The sequence below is a fragment of the Aquarana catesbeiana genome, linkage group LG05, assembly GCF_042186555.1.
Source record: "Aquarana catesbeiana isolate 2022-GZ linkage group LG05, ASM4218655v1, whole genome shotgun sequence".
NCBI classification, from domain to species: Eukaryota; Metazoa; Chordata; class Amphibia; order Anura; family Ranidae; genus Aquarana; species Aquarana catesbeiana.
Window position 1 is genome coordinate 497,780,876 of NC_133328.1, and position 22,248 is coordinate 497,803,123.

The 22,248-nt window shown below is 41.8% G+C and overlaps 1 protein-coding gene across 1 annotated transcript in view; it reads right to left on the bottom strand.

The window, feature by feature from the left end:
- Positions 1-3,627: 3,627 nt before the first annotated feature.
- The window catches only part of LOC141146062 (ethanolaminephosphotransferase 1-like), a 130,608-nt gene continuing 111,987 nt past the window's right edge, over positions 3,628-22,248 (bottom strand). The window contains exons 9-10 of the mRNA XM_073632825.1: positions 14,122-14,304; positions 3,628-9,732 (exon numbers count right to left, since the gene is read on the bottom strand). Of these exons, the coding sequence (XP_073488926.1) occupies positions 9,667-9,732; positions 14,122-14,304 (249 nt within the window). The 3' untranslated portion in view covers positions 3,628-9,666. The remainder of the gene's footprint in view (positions 9,733-14,121; positions 14,305-22,248) is intronic.

Sequence of the window (22,248 nt, forward strand, 5' to 3'; positions counted from 1 at the left end):
TGACAACTGTGACAACTGTATAAGAGGGGATTACCCTTTCAATGGAAAGGCATCCTCTCACTTCCTTTTGAGTCTACAGGACTGAAAGTGATGGGAAATTTCCCTAATGAGACACGGATGTCCAAATCGATGTGTGCTGATTGCAATAGATATTTGTTTGAAATTGAAAGCCATTAAAATGTAAATTTGAAACTGAAAACTGTTGAAATATTTTTACTGTTATCTGGTAAACCAGGAGTGGATGGATGATCTGTGACTGGTTATCGATATGTACGCGCATGGTGTTGATATTTGTAACCCTATTTAAGTCTACTGTTATACAGTATTCCATGACAAAAAAGCATTAACCTTTCCCAAGGATAAATACTTTTTGTAGGCACTATTTTGGTAGATATGAATGTAGACAGCTGAATATAAATCTTGATTTTTCCTCTAAAATGTTAAGCTATGACCTGTTCCCTCTCCCTCTGGTCCTTTATGATGGTCAGACTCAGTGGAGGGGGTGGGGTGTACTCTCCCATTCTTCCTTTTATGCACAGAATTGAAAAGACATGCCACAGGAAAGTTAACACAAATTCATGGCGGTAAGCACCACCCAGTGATCTATATTTCCACTCCACTTGATGCAGTCATTAGGAGTACTCCCACCTATTTTTAGAGATAGAACAGCTTGTGCTCTACTTTTAGACAAAGTGTCAAACATGGTGTTGGCCCATCCAATAACTATATTGGTCCCACATTAAGTAAATCAGATTTTAGAGAAAATTAAGATTGAACATTCTTGTATGGCTAGGTTGACAAAATATGAAGCTTAATTACTTACACCCACCAATATAACTATAAAAAAGTGCAATGTGCTAAACCCTGCAGTATATCTTCAGGAGACTGATGAAAGAAATTGATTGGTACCCTTAGAGGGCCTTTAGTAAATGTCACAGTTATGATTTATGTGACAATTTTTGTAGGACAAATCCATATCATGGTCATGATTGCAACGCATTGGAGAAGAATCACAAGCCACAACTCCAGTGAAAAAGGACCCTTTACAGGGACCAGATGTGTTAGATCTCTTTGTGGATAGTTCTAGGTACCACACTGAGGCTGAAGAGCTCCACACTGGATATGCAGTAAGTACAGAGACTGACATAATAGTGAAGGAAGCATTACCTGCAAGTGTGTCAGATCAAGAAGCTGAGCTTAATGATCTAGAGGCCGCCTGCAAACATCTTAACCACTTACCGACCGGCGCACGACGATGTACGTCCAAACTTTGGCAGCAGATATCGTTGTTATGGCAGCAGCTAGCTGCCATAACACCGGTATCCCTGTTTTCGTGCGGCAGCCGGCTTTCAGATAAAAGTGGTCCCTGCGGCGGATTCGCCGCGAGATCACTTTTATCGGTGGCGGGAGAGGGCCCCCCCTCCCGCCGCTTACCGGAGCCGTCGGTAGCGGCGGAGGTGATCGCGTCCTCCTCCGTGGTGTGTCTGGAGATGAGCGAGGCTAAGATGGCGCCCACTCGTCTCCATGACACTGCTGGGCGGAAGTGATGTCAAAACGTCACTTCCGTCCATGCCTCTAAAAGGCACATTTTTTCAAATGTCATTTTTTTAAATGACTTTTTTTTTTTTATTGCATTTTAGTGTAAATATGAGATCTGATGTCTTTTTGACCCCAGATCTCATATTTAAGAGGTCCTGCCATGCTTTTTTCTATTACAAGGGATGTTTACATTCCTTGTAATAGGAATAAAAGTGACACCATTTTTTTTTAAAAAACAGTGTAAAAATAAATAAAATATTGTAAAATAAATAATAAAAATAAAAAAAATTTTCTTAAAACCCCCGTCCCGACGAGCTCGGGCGCAGAAGCGAACGCATACGTGAGTAGCGCCCGCATATGAAAACGGTGGTCAAAACACACATGTGAGGTATCGCAGAGACCAGTAGAGCGAGAGCAATAATTCTACCCCTAGACCTCCTCTGTACCGCAAAATATGCAACGTCGCATATAAACGTCGCCTATGGAGATTTTTGAGGGTAAAAGTTTGACGCCATTCCATGACCGGGCACAATTTTCAAGCGTGACATGTTGGGTATCAATTTACTTGACATTTCACAATATAAAAAAAAAATTGGGCTAACTTTACTGTTGTCTTATTTTTTTATTCAAAAAAGTGCATTCTTTCCAAAAAAACTGCGCTTTTAAGACCGCTGCGCAAATACGGTGCGAAAAAAAGTATTGCAATGACCGCCATTTTATTCTCTAGGGTGTTAGAAGAAAAACATATATAATGTTTGGGGGTTCTAAGTCATTTTCTAGCAAAAGAAAACCTGTTTTAAACATGTAAACACCTAAAATCCAAAACGAGGCTGGTCCTTAAGTGGTTAAGAGTGGTGTAAGAAATAATGTCCAGCAGATATGTATTCGGCATAGAGCATGATTTTGCGCCAATTTGATAAGTTAGAGGTTTCCTGACTAGCTCTGACAAAAGGGGTAAACACACTACACTGATTATTTGAGGCCAACCATAAAGAGTAACGAGGAAGGATATAAGGGACCTTTTCAGGTTTTGCTGACCACTAAGGCTGCTGTCATACTTTAAGGAAAGGCCTCCGTGATCCACACCAGCCATTACAAGAAGCTGCACCGAGATGATGTTAAGGAGTCCAGTTGGGGAAACTAGGCCCTTTGGAAGGTTTTACTTACTATAATCTTTGCAGTAGCTATAGTTATGCACATCACTGCCACCTGTGTGTATGAGAGTCAGTGGTGGCTGGTGCTCAAAATTTTTTGGGGGGCGCAAACAAACTGAAAAATTCTTAAAAAAACCCATCAATTGCTGCCTCACTGTGCCAATCAAACGCAGCCACTGTGCCCATCAAACGCAGTCACTGTGCCCATCAAACGCAGCCACTGTGCCCATTAAACGCAGCCACTGTGCCATCAAACGCAGCCACTGTGCCATCAAACACAGCCACTATGGCTTTAATCAGATGCTTCAAGGGGCCGGGCGTCTGAATGGGGGTAGCAGCGGCGGCCATGGATACATTCATGCTATACATGAATCTATCTATTGGTCATTGAGGGGGTGGCTGGAGAGAGGGGGCGGCGCCCGTGCACCTTTAAGGATGCACCGCCACTGATGAGAGTTGTGATTGCTTGTGGAAGTGTAAAAGGAACAGTAACCATTCTCCTAATCATGGAAGAGGAATGAGATCTCTCACTCTTATGAAAGTCTCAACAGATGATGAGTTAGAAATAAACACAAAAAGATAGCAGAGAAAGCTAATGCAACCAATTGCTGGGTGTGCTCTAGCCCTCTTCTCAGTCTGAAACAACCAGCATTGGTGGCTGTGGGTGTTGTGAACATTCAGAGTACTACTTTAACTACTATCCAAAATGGATACTAGCTTTTAAAATACTTTATTCTAACTCTTGTTTTAATGTATTATTAATTATCATGAAAATAAATATTGCTGCTCAGAAATAAAGACAGAAACTGTTAAATGGTGCTCTTGTGTCCATGTGGGTTTACCATCTATATGCCATGTTTGGGTGCACATTAAACCTTCTGCTCTAGGATAAGTGTGGTATTGAATTCAAACCTATCTTCAACACGTCCATGTATTCATTTTAGCATATTTACAGAACAAATAATTCCTTTATTCTTTAAAATACAAAACATTAAATACATTTCCATGCTTAAACCATATGACTTAAAATACCACAGGGATTGTTTAATAAAACATCAGTGCAAAAAGTTCTGAGGTACAGTAATTCCATGTAACCAATATCAGCTTTGAGAAACTTATTATGGTTAAACTAACAAAGACTGATTGGATACATCATTCTGTTATACTACATATGATTTTATTACAAATATTGTGTAAACCATAACCAAATTTGCAATATACATTGCTATGCAAACCCTGTTTTGATCCCTTGCAATAAATAGTGTTGCTCGTGAAAAGCAATGATTACCAAGTCTAGAGTCTGCCTGAGACAGACTCCTTTATGATTCCTCCCTTATGATTCTTAGACTTTCAGGCTCCAAAGAACATCTTCAAGGTACATGTATAAATGATGAAATCTTTGGTCAGATGATTTCCCTAAAAGATAGATTAAAATGATAAACATTTCACCAAAATCTAGATCGGGGGCAAGTCTTTAAAGCACCTTGTGTCTGTATATTAAAATGGGTAATCAACCAAGTCTGAGTTTAAGGTTTTTTACATTTAGAAGGAAAGGAGATGTGGCAATCTGCAAATGGTGCCAGAAGATGTGGCAAGTGACAATCTGCAAATAGTGGCAGGTGACGTGGCAAGTGACAATCTGCAAATGGTGGCAAGAGATGTGGCAAGTGACAATCTGCAAATGGTGGCAGGAGACGTGGCAAGTGAAAATCCACATTTGCTGCCAGGTGAAAGTGGCAAGTAACGTGCTGCATCTGGTGACAGGTGACGGTGGCAAGTGACACGCTGCATCTAGTGGCAGGAGATGTGGCAAGTGACACACCCAGGGCTCCCACTGATTCTGCAGTATAGTGAGTTGAACCACTTCATTATATATTAGAACAGGGATATGCAATTAGCGGACCTCCAGCTGTTGCAAAACTACAAGTCCCATCATGCCTCTGCCTCTGGGTGCCATGCTTGTGGCTGTCAGGGTCTTGCTATGCCTCATGGGACTTGTAGTTCTGCAATAGCTGGAGGTCCGCTAATTGCATATCCCTGTATTAGAATTTAACAAGATGTAAGAAATAATGTACTTCTTCAATCTCCCTGACACCATATCAACCATGGTGCCATGGTAATTGAAGCGCCAACACAAGCCATCACCTGTGAAAAATTGCTTACCACCGGTCCCCCCCCAGGGCATGCAAAAAGGTTGGTGACTGCTGCTATGGGCTCTAGCCCCAGATCTTTGCCCCTGCTTAGTGCAATTAGTTATGGCAACTGGGAGGTGGAAAATTTTTGCACGGTAATTACATAATAAAGGAAATATTCAATTGAAATGCATGAATATGCACACACGTAGACGTTTAAAGGCAGGGGCATTTAGAGGTAGAAAAAAAACACTACCAGCGCATCCAGGAGCAGCAGCGTTTTGGCTGTAAAAATGCTTGACATGTGTAAATATCTATAAAATCATTAACACTAGGGACATTTAGCACTTTAGCATTAATTCATTTCAATTCAAAACGCTGCTGCCAGGATGAAAGGCATCTAGGAGAGATGGCCAAAAGTCAAGTGTGCATGAGACCGGATTTATTTTGAAAAAATAGAAACTTTTCGACTTCACTTAAAAAAACATAATGTTACGTCTTAAATAATCTAATGCCGCGTACACACGAGCGGACTTTACGGCATACTTGGTCCGGCGTACCGGAGTCCGTCGGACAATTCGATCGTGTGTGGGCTGCAGCGGACTTTTTTTTCTCAAAAGTTTGACCGACTTAGATTTGAAACATGTTTCAAATCTATCCGACGGACTCGAGTCCAGTCGAAAAGTCCGCTCGTCTGTATGTTAGTCCGATGGACAAAAAACGACGCTAGGGCAGCTATTGGCTACTGGCTATGAACTTCCTTGTTTTAGTCCAGTCGTACGTCACCACGTAGGAATCCGTTGGACTTTGGTTGATCTTGTGTAGGCAAGTCTGTTCATTTGGAAAGTCCGTCGAAAAGTCAGTCGAAAAGTCCGCAGGACAAAGTCTGCCGTAAAGTCCGCTCGTGTGTACGCGGCATCAGAGTGGAGAACCTGCTGTAAGTCATTTCCATATGTTTCTGCCCAATGCAGCTTCCTGCTATTGTGTACATGTTACTAAAGAGAGATCAGGATAATTTCAAAGCTGCCACATGGCCACTGGATGACACACTCTACAGGCCATAATGAGATGGTGAATATCAGGACATTTGGTTAGGGAGGAAGTTCTGTAAAGTAAGCCTCTCATGATAAACATTTAAATGCTGCCATAGCCAACTTGTTTTAAATGGTGCCTCACTACTTACTGAGCCATTGCCATAAAACAAATCCCAACCTAAACTGGTGATTACCAAATAACATTACTATTTTGGGTGAAAAAAAAATATATCTTTGTTGTCATGGATGGAAAAGACTGCTCTCAAGTTGCTCACATAACTAAACACAAATGCTGGGCTATTTATAAAAGGTGTCAATGAATTAGAATTCCATCAGAGCGCAGCACAGAAAGAAAGTGTTTACACCAGATCCATGTACCTGTCACAGATGAATCTGTCATGCCTGCTCGCTGTCTGCCAGTTGGTCTGGCACTTACCCCATCTAGGTGGCGGGTGGCAGGCATTGGGCACTGGCTCCTGTGTCCTCTCCTCCATCACGGCGGCTTCCGCCGTGCATCTCCTCCCCTCCTCCTAGGCGTCCAGTAAGATCGCCTGTCCTTTAAGCCAATCGGATGACGGGTCCCAAGACCCGCTTCCTGATTGGCCAGGAGGAGGATCAGTGTTACAATAGCCAACATTCATTTGCTATTGTAACACACCTGGGTGGGCTCGGTTCGCAGTGGTCTGCCCCCCAAGCCCACCCTATTTTGAAGCCTATTAAAGCCTCTGGCTCTAATCAGGTGTTAATCAGGTGCTTCAAAGTCCTGCAAGGGGCCGGATGTATGGATGGGGGGGGTGCGCCCTTAATGGACGGGCCGCCCTTGGGCAAATGAGGAGTTAGGAGAGACACCAGTTTTCATTTTCACCAATGTGCCTCCCAACCAGGCCTATGCATCAGATAATTCTTCAAACGTTTTCACACTTCCCTAAAATATTAGCCTATATTTGTAACAGCCTGCCATTTTTGTTTGGGTACAGTGTAGCATGACTGAGTAATTGTCATTCAAAGTGTGAGAGCAGCAAAAATTGAAAATTGGTCTGGGCAGGAAGGGGATAAAAGTACCCTGTATTGAAGTGGTTAATTAGCTTGCTTATCTGTGAACTGGCTTTAATTCTTTTAGGATCTGTCGCAGCCATAATGACAGATTCTACTAGTGACTGTGGTAAAAACTGCCTGAATCTGGGCATGTGTTGGTACTTGTACCGAAACTGGCACAAGGCTTTCAGAATTAGGCTCAGGCCAAATCCCCGGGAAAAGTGACATTGCTGCTTTAGGCCCCTTTCACACACGTATGTCCGTATTTCATCCATCCATTTTCGGATGAAATACAGACATACATGCATCCCTATGGGATAGCAGGTGTCAGCGGATGTACATCCGCTAACACCCGATATCATCCGGCCCCGCTATTGTCCGATTCTGCAGATGGAAGAAAATCCTATTTTTCTATCCGTCTGCAGAGAGGATCGGATGAACACGGACAGACGGTCCGTGTTCACCCGATCCCCCATAGGGGAGAGCGGAGATCTGACAGGGCAGTCCCTGCACAATGTGCAGGTCCCGCCCTGTCATCCGCCGGCTCAGCTGGGGAAAACGGAGAGATCCCAGCTGAGCAGCGGATGTTCACGGTTCAGATCAACACGGATCCGTCCCGTGTGAAAGGGGCCTTACTGAATTCCCTTGTTGGTCTCTGGCTGCCAGAAGCATTGTGAGTGTTTCATTTCATATGAGTCTGCAGACTCTCTGTTTTTCAGTCACATGTGTCTGCCTGCTTGCATTAATATAAGGATCAGCAAACAATGTGAAGGAAGCAGAGCATGTATGTGTAAAGGGCAAATTTGTCCACCCCAATGCACATATACAGGTGCACCTCAAAAAATTATAATATCATCAAAAAGTTCAATTATTTCAGTAATTTAATTCAAAAAGTGAAACTCATACACTATATTGTCAAAAGTATTGGTACACCTGTCTTTACGCGCAGATAAATTTTAATGGCATCCCGGTCTTAGTCTGTAGGGTTCAATATTGAGTTGGCCAACCCTATAACAGCTTCAACTCTTCTGTGAAGGCTGTCCACAAGGTTTAGGAGTGTGTCTATAGAAATGTTTGACCGTTTTTCCAAAAGCTCATTTGTGAGGTCAGGCACTGATGTGGACGAGAAAGCCTGGCTCGCATTCTCCGCTCTAATTCATCCCAAAGGTGTTCTGTCAGGACCCTGTGCAGGCCAGTAAAGTCCCTCCACCCCAAACTTGCCCATCCATGTCTTTATGGTCTTTACAAAAGAGGACATTGGACCACTGAGCAACAGTCCAGTCCTTATACTCCTTAACCCAGGTAAGATGCTTCTGACATTATCTCTGCTCAGGAGTGGCTTGACACAAGGAATGCGACAGTTGTAGCCCATATCCTGCATATGTGTGTGGTGGCTCTTGAAGCACTGACACCAGACGTAGTCCACTCCTTGTGAATCTCCCACAAATTCTTGAATGGCCTTTGCTTCACAATCCTCTCAAGGCTGTGGTTATCCCTGTTGCTTGTGCACCTTTTTCTACCACACTTTTTCCTTCCACTCAACTTTCCATTAATATGCTTGGATACAGCACTCTGTGAATAGCCAGCTTCTTTAGCAATGACCTTTTGTGTTATACCCTCCTTGTGGAGGGTGTCAATGACTGTCTTTCAGACGACTGTCAAGTCAGCAGTCTTCCCCATGATTGTGTAACCTACTGAACCAGACCATTTAAAAGCTCAGGAAACCTTTACAGGTGTTTTGAGTTAATAAGTTGATTAGTAAACCAACCCCACAGTGTCACATTCTAAAGGCAAATAGACTGTGCACTCTGCAAGCGCAGTTGCTCCAGAGCTTAGTAAATGAGGTAAAGCTTCACTTCGCAAAGAATACCCAATCACGTGTAAGGGAAATTTTTAAAAAAAACAGCCTTTTTGCTTGCATATGATTGGATGATGGAAGTCAGCAGAGCTTTTCCTCATTTACTAAGCTCTGGAGCAACTGCTCTCGCAGAGTGCAATTGCACTTTGCAAAGCGCACAGTCTATTTTCCATTACTAAATTAACCCCTTTGAGTCTAAAATATTGAACTGTTTCACAATATTCTAATTTTCTAAGATACTGAAAGAAACACTTGGAATATATAACTCTGTTTGTAACGCATCTATATAATATATGAGTTTCACTTTTTGAATTGAATTACTAAAATAAATTAACTTTTTGATGATATTCGATTTGTTTGATATGCACCTGTATAACTAATAAATACACTTAGAAGTTTTTAAAAAATGTATACTAATTGATACAATTATTTTTATTATACTTTTCAATTTAATTTGCAGGTCTAAAACAAACTTTATAAATAACTTTATTTGACTTTTAGTTGTCTGTAAAGTTTGCAAGCCAAGTCAGTTATTCTCTAAATAGTAAGAAAAGCAAAGATAAGGATTCCAACCGTGCACCTTGAAAACAAGTTAGCAATGGCGGTTCTCATATTTATGTTCAAGAAGGGAATGATGTGTATGTAGGCAGACCCTTGTTAATATTTTTAAGACGGCAAACATTAGACTGGTCCTGTAAGCTATGGGCAGCTGGTTATAACTGACAGTATATATTTCAGAAGACAGTCACACTTTCCACTGACCAAGTTTCAAACACTTACTGTACATTCTGACAATTGTGTACCACATACTAGAGGTCTTCAGAATATAACAAAAATGACATTTACATTGACATGATTATAGTTCATATCTAGTACAATAGAATAACCTTTATGCAGAGTAACACGGCAATCACTTAGTCAGCATACCGCTTCTTTAGGGAGAATACATAGATATGGAAGTGTTTGCTAAGCTGTTTTCCCTAAAAATAAATAAATAAATAAAAAGAATCAATAAAAATCATAACTACTGATGCACATAAATACTTTATTGGACTAGTATATCACTGTAGCTTTCTACCATGTTGTGTACATGTTATGCTAGATATATATTTATCAGGAAACTGACATTATTTATTATCCTTAGTACACTTAGAAAAGTCACCCTCAATTGACAACTACTGCTATACACAACTATGCCATCAATCACAACGAACATGATACTGTAGCCTTTTAGCATGTAGAAAGCTACAGTATACATTATAAGGCCTCTACATGTTATATACTGTGTCAATTTTGTCCCAATCACCACCTCAGCCACAATTTGACCTTTCTCTATATTTTCCTATGGTAATATAACATTTAATTCAAATGCTGAGCATTTAAAAGGCTCATTGTTTGTCATCTGTTAGGCCTCAATAGCAGCATCGGCATACATAAAGAATCACACACATATATAATTATTATATATGTTATATATGTTATCAATATATATTATTGTGTAAACAGAATGGGATCGCTTGCATAATTCTAAATCACTTCTTGCATACATATTATAGTATTGCATCTAAGTAAAGGTGGTCATTACAAACATTATGGCTCCTTATATTTTTGGTTAACCATACTGTTTTAGCCACTACAGAAGCATTATCAAGACATTGTATGTATAATTTTTATAAAACTGAATTTTGAGAACCAGCTTGTTTTCAAGAAAAGTTTTTCATGTTTCAGTGGAAGTTCTAGGCTCTAGAATTACCACAGTTTATTTGCCACTAGATTTTTTTGGGGAAGGAAAAGAATCCCTATCTGTTTTTTTTTTTTTTACTGCTATGTGGGACTCATTCAGAGGGATTTTCCCTCACTTTCTGTCCCAGCCAGTATGGTTTAACTAGACCGGAAGTAAGGAAAAATCACCAATATGGACACAGATAGAAATAAAAAGCTGGCAGGGTTCTAGCCTTTCCCGATCTACTGAAAGTGTATCTAAAGGCTAAAGGGTTTTACCGCCATTCAAAGCATCAGAATTTAATCTTCATTTTAGGTTTTGCATTTTACTTATTAGAAGAGGTGAAAAAAATCTGGCTTCCCCACTCCAGAGATACCAACTTAGCATGCCAAGCATGCTAGCACTGAGCTCATTACTATATTAATACCTACTGGAATGGCTGTTAACACTGGGCTGGTGACAGGAATAGTTGTTGGACCCAGGCAGTCAGTGCGGCCCGTCCATAGGGGGCGCACTGGCGCTGCCGCAGAAGGCAGTTACAAAAAAAAAAACTAAAACTGTGCTACATTGATGCCAAAAGCAACGTACAGGAGAGGTTTTTTGAGTTTATTCCTCTGCATTCAACTACAGCAGATTCCATCACTACAGCATTACAAGAGCGTCTTGCTGTCATCCTTCCAGGGGATCAGAAGCATAAACTCATCTACCATGCATATGATGGAGCCAGCTTGATGAGGGGTGCCACTGCAGGAGTTCAAAAGAAGATACAAGATATGTACCCAAATGCCCATTACATCCACTGCTATGCACATCAGCTCAATCTGATAATGCAACAGGCCACTTCTCAAATGCCCAAAGTGAGACTTTTTTTTGCTAACCTTGGAGGATTTGCCAGCTTTTTTGCAAGATCACCCAAGCACACAGATGTTATTGGTAAAGTAGTTTCCCATAGACTACCCACATCAAGCAGTGTCAGATGGAACTTCCACAGCCGTGCCGTCAATACAGTGAGCACAGAGAGGACCTCATCCGCTGTTTTGAAACTATGCGAGACTGAGGTGACTCTGACCTTGTTACCATGAGAGAGACAGGAGGCTTTTCTGTGCTGCTGGAGGATCAGGATTTTAAATATTTTTGGACACTTTTCCACGACATCATGCCGCATGTGGACCTCCTCTATGCCAAACTCTAGAAGGACATAGATTCAGTCCACATTAAGGGGAGCATCCAGCAGTTCCAGCAGGACATACAGAAGATAAGGTAGCGGCTGTATTCCTCCTTTCCATGTGTTGTTATTATTATTTTTATTATTATTGCTCATACATTTTGCAGAGATTCTATCCCATCCCTGGTTGACCAAAGCAGTGAAGGTGTTTCTCAACGGAGGAGGCGGTGCTTGCTGAATCCAAGCCACTATAAACGCATTGCAGCCGAGGTGAGTTTTTATTTGTTGCAATATTTGTCTTTTTGATAGCTCCCTCTTATAGATATGAAGACTGGGAAGAAAAATATTTTTCTTACAATATTCATATAAAAATGATCTAAAGAGATTTGTTATTCCCTCTAGTGCAGGGGTCTCAAACTGGTGGCCCTCCAGCTGTTGCAAAACTACAAGTCCCATCAGACATTGCAAAGCTGACAGTTATAAGCATGACTCCCACAGGCAGAGGCATGATGGTAGTTTTGCAACAGCTGGAGGGCCACCAGTTTGAGAACCCAGCTTTAGTGGATAACATAAGTATTACAGCCTTCATCTGTGTTAGCTGTCTGAGCATCAGAAATGCATGAAACTTGACATATTTACTATGAATGTCTTGTCCATGTGTATGAAGTTCTGGGAAGTTATGGATTCAATACACTGAAACTGATTTCCCTTTATAACTTAAAACTGAACATTTAAAATGACTAGTTTAAGTTAAGGGAGATCAGTTTCAGTGTTTTTGAATCCATAATTTCTCAGAACTCCATACACAGTGACAAGACATTCTAATGCTCAGGGAGCTAACAGAGATGAAATTGACATTTTGTCATCACTACATAATTTTTGTTTTTATCCTTCACTCTATAGGTCTGTGATACCAAACTCTTACACACCATGCAATGTTTCTCCTTCACAAACCACCTTGTTAGTGCCACCTTGCTTCAAGCAGACACTTTTGAACAGTACGCAATGGAGTTTCCGGAGGATGCACTGAGTAAGACTTTGAAGGCCTATCCACTGCTCAATAAGAGTAAGTTAAAGCCAGAGCTTAGTCTAATCTACTGTACAGAAGAGTTCAGAAAGTGTAATGGTGCTGTGGACCTATTCCAGCTGTTTACGAAGAACAATCTTGAAAAAGTATTTAGAGAGACTGTCACTCTGCTAAAGATCCTCATCACTTCTATTGTGAAAAAAAAAAAAGATCCTCATCACCACACCCATGACCACAGCAGAAGCTGAGAGGTGCTTCTCAACCTTAAAAAGGATTAAGACTTTTCTGAGAAATAGCATGACCCAGGAGAGGTTGAATGCATTGGCCATGCTGTCAATGGAAAAGAGAGTGGTGACAGAGATCACTGATTTCAACCAGAAGGTCACTGAGAAATTTGCAAGCCAGAGAGAAAGGAGATCATAATTTCATTTTAAATAGTACTACTGGCGCTAATGTGAATGTGGCATGAATTTGTATTTAGTCACCCTTACTCTGATTCAGAGTTTTTTTTGTTGTTGTTTGTTGTACAATAAAGTTTGTTTACTGTTTTTAAAAAAAAAATCACTGATCTGTGGTACATTTATTGCATTCTTTAACAGTTGACATAAACATTAACATTTTCTATATTTTATCTAGCAGTAATGACACATAATCACAGCTTATGCATGCATTTGCAAATGCGTGCTAACTAAACCCCTGTTTTTAACGCAGACTGCTGGACAGGTTAATTTGGTCAGTTGACAGACTGGTTGGTGAGCTGAGCTATGGAATGTACTGTTTTTGACTTTCATGTGATAGCCCTTCCATGTGCTCCTGTGAAGGACAGTTATAGGTGGGGGCAGGGGCCATTTGTTTGTTAATCACACATAATCATCTGATAAATGCCTATTTAGAGTCCTTCATTACTAACAGTGTAATTTTTCAGTTTGTTTACACCGATCTGTGAGGCTGTGCTATATACCATGATCTGCGAAGCTGCACTACTGTATATACTATGACCTGTGAAGCTGTGCTATATACCATGATCTGTGAGGCTGAGCTATATACTCTGTCCTGTGATGCTGAGCTATATACCCTGATCTGTGATGCTGAGCTATTTACTCTGTCCTGTGATGCTGAGCTATATACTCTGTCCTGTGATGCTGAGCTATATACTCCTGACACTATGGGTGGAAGCAAGTGGCATACTGGGGACGCAGTGGGTGGATTCTATAAGGGGTGGGGCTTATGAGAAGTGGGAGGGGTCAAAAAGGAAGGGCGAGGTCTGGCGCCCCCCCATCCTAAAACCTCACCAGCCACCACTGGACCCAGGTAGTTGTAGCTTTTAACGAAGTTATACCTGGTGAATAATTACCACAATATAAAAGGTATTCTTTGTCATTTTTATTTTCCACAGATAAAAAAATAACTAAAATTCTAAAGAATGTAAAAATCAACGGCAAAAGAACACTCACCACACATACTCCATAATGTACATGTGCTACCGTAGCACCAACTACGGCAGCAAAAAAGGTAGGTTCTTCCATTGTCCCAAGATACCCAGAGACAGTCAGTCCAACCACAAGAGCCAGCGGCCAAAGGAGCAAGTGAAAAACTTCTGACCTGGTGTTACTCATCTGACATACGATAACCCTGCACTGTCAGATAAAGATATCGATGTTAGCTCTTAGAAAGTGGTGGTAAAATACATTTATTTAAACAAAGACTTTAGGCAGTCAGACATACAGACCAAGACACTGAATCTCTGCCAGGTATCCAGATCCCCACATCACATGAGGATCTTTTTCAAGCAAAGGATCTTTTTTTGTGTGTTAAATGCAAAAGACAGGCTTAATTTAGACTTGCAGTTGGTTGTGGGGTTGAGCCACATTTTTGCCGCCCACCAAACACCCCCCATTAAGCATAGGCAGGAGATGCCTACAACAAAGTTCACTCAACTTGTAGCGATCACTACACATTCAAGCAAATGGAAAAGCGCTGCAATACACGCAATTGCAACGTATTTGTTGGCAAAAATGGAGTGAAAATAGGCGGTATGGGGGTTACATCGCTTCCTCACTGCCTGTCAGTAGCACAGATTGGACTTCAGAGGCAAGGGAGATTTAGATGCATGTCTAAATCTACCCTTACAGGCTTACAAAGGGAAAATATAATTTTTATTTATTTCAGTATAAAAATACTATTTTTCTCTTTAAACAGTAACAACTGTGGTATATATAAAATCTAACACAGTCTGCCATTAAGCATATACGTAGGCAATGCTGTGCTCTCTTTTTAGAAAGCCCAGCATGCTTTGAAAAAAGAATGTCTTGAATGTACTAATAATCAATACATTACAACAATTATATAAAACAACAGTTTATAAACTTAATAAAGTAAAATTAGGCAGAAAACATTATAGATTCATTTATAACAGAACGCCAACTAAAGAGCTAAATACGCATGGAAAGTATGTGTATGTGACTTATTTTACCTGCTGCAGGACTTGTAACTCTGTTCAGCCAGTTTGTAAATCACATATTTCTGCCACACTGCACAGCCAGGCAGATGATGCGCACATTTATATTTTTTAAACTTTGCAGCTTCCAGTGTCAACCCTTCCTCTCCATCTTGTTAATTGTTTATAATGAATCACCATCATCAACCAGTGAGGAAGGAGGTGACCTGTAAAGCTATAAAGGTTAACCAAAAAAGAATACATTTCCGGGTTATGCAATGTGGCGTATTTGTCAAAAGAGAGGCTCATAGCAGGCAATAGCAACTGTGAGTTTGTTTACTTTTTTGTATAAGTGATTTGGGTGACTTTACAGCCAAAAGATCATTTCTAAACTACTGTGTTACAAATGTTGGGTGGTGAAGAATGCTAATAAAAGAAGAGCAGTGGTGGTCATAAATTCATGTAGTTATTGAACAGATGATTGCATGACCCAGCCACTTATCACATTCTAAACTACCCCGACTCTACGGTCCCCTTTAAAAAAAGATAAAGGACATATTATTCTTGGGGTAACAAACATAGACTTAAGTAAAAAAAACAGAAGATTATCTTATGATTTCATCATTTGCCTAAAATACATGTAGCACTAACTCACGGTGGAGCTGCTGGTTTAAATGGGTCTGTTACCTTCACTTTGCTTCCCTCTGTTTCACCAGCACCGTTGAGTTTACTGCTGGATCACACACGCACCAACACTGGAGTACGTTTTCAATGCTTTATTGAACAGTCAAACTTTAGGAAGTAGCAGGAAAGAGACGGAAAAGGAAACTCTCAGGAGAAACTCAAATATCTTCTTGAAAAATCTTAGCGACAAATGTAGAATTGTAGAATTCAAACAATTATGTGGAATGCGTTCCCCTTATGGGACACACTCTTTGCTCGTCTGGATAGGCCTCTCTCACCAGTCTAGCAGCCAGCACGCAGCACGAATCTAAAGTCTCTGCCACAGACTTACTTAGGGGGGGTAAATCAGCACAATCCTCTGCTACAGGATGTATCAGATCTTCTGCAATGAACACTCAGTCACAGTGCCTGAACCTTTAAGCCGAACCGGCGACACTATGCTGTATGGTTACTTCTTTTGGATACGTCCTCCAGCCGAGTCACCAGGCCCCTCTATAGACCAGCACGCTGCGTGATCTCTCCAAGACGGGTCCTCCCCTGGGATCTTCTTGGCTGTCCAGCTTCGTCACACAGGACCAACAGCTCAGGACCATTCCTCAGCCGCGGTGGTAGGCCCCAGACAAGCCTCTGGACCCACCTCTGCGCCGTAGCATCGTGGGCCTCCCGATCGGAGGACCACGAGGTAGCTCCTTAACACATACCTGTCGGCCAGGAGGGCCAGCAGGTGGCTGTTGAAAAAAACCCTAGAACATGGCGTCTGTCCCATAAATACCCTCGCCCAGAATGCAACTCAGAGGACCACCTCCACCGAGCTTGCCTCCGAGACAGAGGAGCATCCATACACTTCGACACGTTGCCCTTCCAACACTGACCAATGGTAACAGCGACACCCACCGGTCAGCATGGAAGCACACACAACGTCAGCCAAGCTGGAACAGAGGCAAACTTTTAACCTTCCTAACACACAATTTACTAAATTTACCTAATCTGCGGTAGATTGTAAATCTACCAGCACTACATACTCCCCCCACTACAATAGACGTTGTCCCCAACGGCTGTCCTAAACGCAGTAACAGTAACTCTCAAGCCTGAGAGTAGCATTTGAGTTTCTCATAACTTTAGATAGGTAAAGAGAGAAAAAGGACAGTTTAAAGACATTATAAGACTTATATCTATAAAACATTATGTTCACAGCCGCAAACAAAATCACAATATAAATTTTTTTCTTACAGCCTCACTAACTAGCTGAAAAGCCTCCCAGCTATACTTATGATCCGATGATCCCTGAAAAAGAAACATATTTAAACACACATATATACACACTACGTAACACCAGGAGCAAAGCCTCATTTAAAAATGAGACTCTCTTCCCATGATCCATACCAACATATATATATATTCTTTAGGAGTCCATCCCTGCATAAGAACTTTTCTTCTTTTTTTTTTAGAAAAGAAATCCGGCTAGCAAAAGAAGTCCTTGGATTCAAACAGTAAACAGGATCTGTAGATCTTGACCACGCAGATCTCTTTGCCCTGTCGCTATCTAACTAGCTAACTTCAAAGTAATAGTGTCCACAATTACCAGTAAAACCAAGGATCTGGTAGAGTCACATACTTTCCTTCTTTATCTACAGTGGTAATAAAGTATACGGCATTGTTCTTTCCCGGTCTGCAGATTACCACTTTATCAGCACAGATATGCCGACCATAGTTCCAATGAACAAAGCATCCGTTAAAACGTTCATCCATCCGGACAGAACATCCAGTCTTTCTAAAGGGTTTAGGCACAGACAAGTAGTCCCAAATAGCTTTGTTGTACCAAAGTTCCTGATTAGTTTCAATCTCCCGCATGACATCCTGGGGCACATAGGGGAACTCTAATCCATACTCTGCGGCCACACGCTTGTTTAACATCCTTTGCAAGTGAGCAAGTTTCGGCAAAGATCTGTCTTTCCCCATACCAGGCGGTACACAAGAATCTAATGACTTTTTCACCATAGACCCAGCCGGTGTCTGTAGCGAATCAATAACTTTTGAGAAAGTCCCAGCAACAGTACTGTGCGTCTCCACACAGGGCGACGTCTTCCCAGAACTCATGGCAGTCCATTCAGGAAGAGTCATTGTGGAGGCAACATCTTCGACTTGTGAACACAATAGCTCTTGCGACATGGTTTCGAACAAGTCATCATCCCCAGAAAGATCTGACATGGATTCTATTTCCAAGTCTCTCAATTCTTCTGCTGGCAAATACTTATTTACAGTCCCCAACAATGGCTTACCCGTTCCAGACGTAGACTCTGGTAGCTCCGGCTTAGGTAACCTCTGGGGTAGGCCTCGACCACAGCCGCGAGAAGCCTTCACATAGCCCACCTTCTTCTGAGTAGGGACCACAGAAACAGGTGTAGTGGATTCAGAAATCAAAGTAATGTCTCCTGACGGCAGCAGCAGCGTCTCTCTCTGAAACATTATCGGCAGCAACAGGCAAAGTAGCAGCCCGTCGCTCTCTCTCTGTAGCGATAGCAGCTTCCACTGTAGCAATACCTGTCACCCAATCCATCTGGTAGGCACGGGGTGGCATAGTAGGTGGTTCCACTACAAACAAGTACTCTCCACATTGCGGACATCGGCCGAATGGACGAAGATGCACGGCCATTCCTCCACATCGATGGCAGGTCATGCCCAGTCCCTCAACATCTCCCGAGGTATACAGGACAAACTTCCCCTGCGGTTTCATTCGAAATCCAGTATCCGTGAGCAGAGTTCCAGATTGCACAGTATTCATCACGGTGCTTACAGGGAACACTCTGGGTCCCACAACCGATTGCAACGCCAGAAAAGACATGGCCACACTCTAAACTTTTCAGCACGATCACGAGGCTTCTCTTCTCCTCTGGCACCAAGCACACTACACGTGTCCCACGTGGTAGCAAGTAGGGTAACTCCTCCCACTTGTTCTTTCAGTCACGTAGCTCCCGGGCCTCTTCTGGCACCCAGCGTCTACGCACTTAAAAGCAAAGTCTTGTAGTTTAACCTTTCCTCTTCCTTAAAAGATTTTTTTTTTTCAAAGTCCAGCTCTCTCTGTAAACTCCCGGTAAAACACTCCACTGGGTTGCAACAATTGTCGGTCAACAAATCCCGGACGACGCCCCCACATGTAGCACTAACTCACGGTGGAGCTGCTGGTTTAGATGGGTCTGTTACCTTCACTTTGCTTCCCTCTGTTTCACCGGCACCGGATCTAGGGGTTCCGTTGAGTTTACTTCTGGATCACACACGCACCAACACTGGAGTACGTTTTCAATGCTTTATTGAACAGTCAAACTTTAGGAAGTAGCAGGAAAGAGACGGAAAAGGAAACTCTCAGGAGAAACTCAGATATCTTCTTGCAAAATCTTAGCGACAAATGTCCCGGTAGAATTCAAACAATTATATGGAATGCGTTCCCCTTATGGGACAAACTCTTTGCTCGTCTGGATAGGCCTCTCTCACCAGTCTAGCAGCCAGCACGCAGCACGAATCTAAAGTCTCTGCCACAGACTTACTTAGGGGGGGTAAATCAGCACAATCCTCTGCCAAAGGATGTATCAGATCTTCTGCAATGAACAGTCAGTCACAGTGCCTGAACCTTTAAGCCGAACCGGCGACACTATGCTGTATGGTTACTTCTTTTGGATACGTCCTCCAGCCGAGTCACCAGGCCCCTCTATAGACCAGCACGCTCCACCGAGCTTGCCTCCGAGACAGAGGAGCATCCATACACTTCGACACATTGCCCTTCCAACACTGACCAATGGTAACAGCGGCACCCACCGGTCAGCATGGAAGCATACACAACGTCAGCCAAGCTGGAACAGAGGCAAACTTTTAACCTTCCTAACACACAATTTACTAAATTTACCTAATCTGCGGTAGATTGTAAATCTACCAGCGCTACATACACAAACAAGGCACCTTTCCGGAGGGACGCCCCATAGTTGTGGGTATATGTTTACTTTTGGAAAGACTGAGACAGTGAGTAGATCTCCGACCACTGGTCCAGTGTCTCCCTAGTTACATTAGGAATACATAGTGGGCATAAGGAGGATTTTGCTGATATTTATTACCTCTAGAAGTGCAGAGCTTTGATGGGGGTGAAGTCTATGCTGTCATTGTCTACATGAGGTGGTGGGAAAAGCTCTGCACTGTTACAGGTAAAAATGAATTTTGGGGCTGTATATCATGGTATGGCCATTTTATAGATGATCAAAAATGACAGAATGTCTCCTGCGCATAAGCGTGATAGCCTGGTACAGGTGTAAAAGATGACATCACGTTGCTGGGGAATGCTTCAAGCCTTGCTGCCCTCTAGGATTGTGAATGTCCTGAAGCCACTACAAAAAACAAAGAATACAACAAGGGAAGGTGCTCTGAATCCTCATGTCTTGTATGAGAGTGTACATTCAGTGGAAGGAACTTGTGTGGTTTGGCTCTAATGAAGAAGGGTGTTACCTTGGGTCCCCCTGCACTCTGGAGTGAACCAAGTCTAGGACTACTGAGGTATAGATGAGTAGCTTGATGAGCGATTTTAATTCACATGTTTGGTAGTATTATTCTTGTTGATCTTAAAAAAATGCTGTGTGATAATGCACTAGGCTGATGTGCCGGCTTTTGTTTGTTTATTTTATAGATAATGTTTGATGACCTGGAGTGGTCCAGAGAAAGATCTTCAATCATTCCTACATTACATTAACACCTCCAGCCCCGGAAGGATTTACCCCCCTAATGACCAGGCCATTTTTTGCGATACGGCACTGCATTACTTTAACTGAAAATTGCATTGCTGTGCGAGGTTGTACCCAAACAAAATTGATTTCCTTTTTTTCCACAAATAGAGCTTTCTTTTGGTGGTATTTGATCACCTCTGCGTTTTTTATTTTTTGCGCTATAAACAAGAAAAGATCAACAATTTTGAAAAAAATATATATATTTTGTACTTTCTGCTATAAAACATATCCAATAAAAATATGTAAAAAAATCAAATTTCTTCATCAATTTAGGCCAATATGTAGTCTGCTACATTTTTTTGGTAAAAAAAATCCCAATTAGCGTATATTGATTTGTTTGCGCAAAAGTTATCGCTTCTACAAACTATAGAATAGATTCAGGGACTTTTTTTTTTTTTTTTTACTAGTAATGGTGGCAATCAGCAATTTTTATCGAGAGTGCAACATTGCGGCAGTGTCCGACAAATCGGACACTAAGTGACACTTTTTGGGGACCAGTGACACCAATACAGTGACCATTGCTAAAGAAAAAATGCACTGACACTGTATAATAGACAGTGTCAGGGAAGGGGTTAACATCAAGGGCAATCAAAGGGTTAAATGTGTTCCCTATGTGTGCTTTCTGTGTGGGGGATGCTGACACTAGACAAAGAGAGAGATCGGTGTACCTGATTAGTAGGAATCACAAATCTCTCTCTTCCTCTGTGACAGAACGATGGTCTGCCTTGTTTACATAGGCAGACCGCCTTTCTGTCATTCCCCCAAATTGATCATGGGGGGCTGGCGGCCGCTGATTGGCTCCCGCTGTGTCCAATCACAGCGGGAGCGGGTCGCAGGCAGCGTAAGCGTGCCCCCGACCAAGAAGAGCGAACAACGTACAGGCACATTGTTTCGTGTAGCCGGGCGGCCCTGTCGCAGTAAATGTGCGGTGGGCGGTCCGGAAGTAGTTAATGAAGCACTGTGAGCTATCGGTTGCCATCCTGGCCATAACAGCAAGGTCATTCCAATAGGTGAGTTTATAAGTGCATTTAGGAATTGTTCCTTTATGAATGACTTAGAAATTTAAGCACAACTGTTGGACAGAGGCTACCTCAGCTGGCTAATTAGTAAGGTGAAGAGTGGATCTTTAAACAATAGGAAAGAGGTCATTCAATGTAAAATGTAAAATAACTAAGAAAAACCATGGAACTGTGTCCTCACTTTTGCTACTAAATATTCTAAAGAATATAATGAAGTCACTGATATTATTAAGAAAAACCTCCCTATAGGTATGTACTGTATATATGCCACCTTCTCTATATAGTGAGCAAGAGAAAGCAGAGGCAGACTTGGTTGACAACTAAGGCTGGCCAAACATGTTCAATTCTCTTGTACAATTTTCCTTTAGATTTACCTTACATTATGTAGTGCAAGGGCATCCCTAATTGTAACAATTGAAAGTTGTTTAGTTTTGACCTGATATTATATGGTTTTTGGTAAATCTAAAAGGAAAATTGTACAAGAAAATTGTACATGTATAGCCAGCCTAAGGGTTCTTATAGGTGTGATAGATCTACTTGCAGGTACTGTCCGTGCCATAGGAAAACAAAGAAGTTTTCTCACCCACTACAGGCAAAAAAATCATATTAGCCAAAACAGTAATTGCAGGAGTAAAAATGTTATTTATGTGATTTTCTGCACACAGTATAATGCACAGT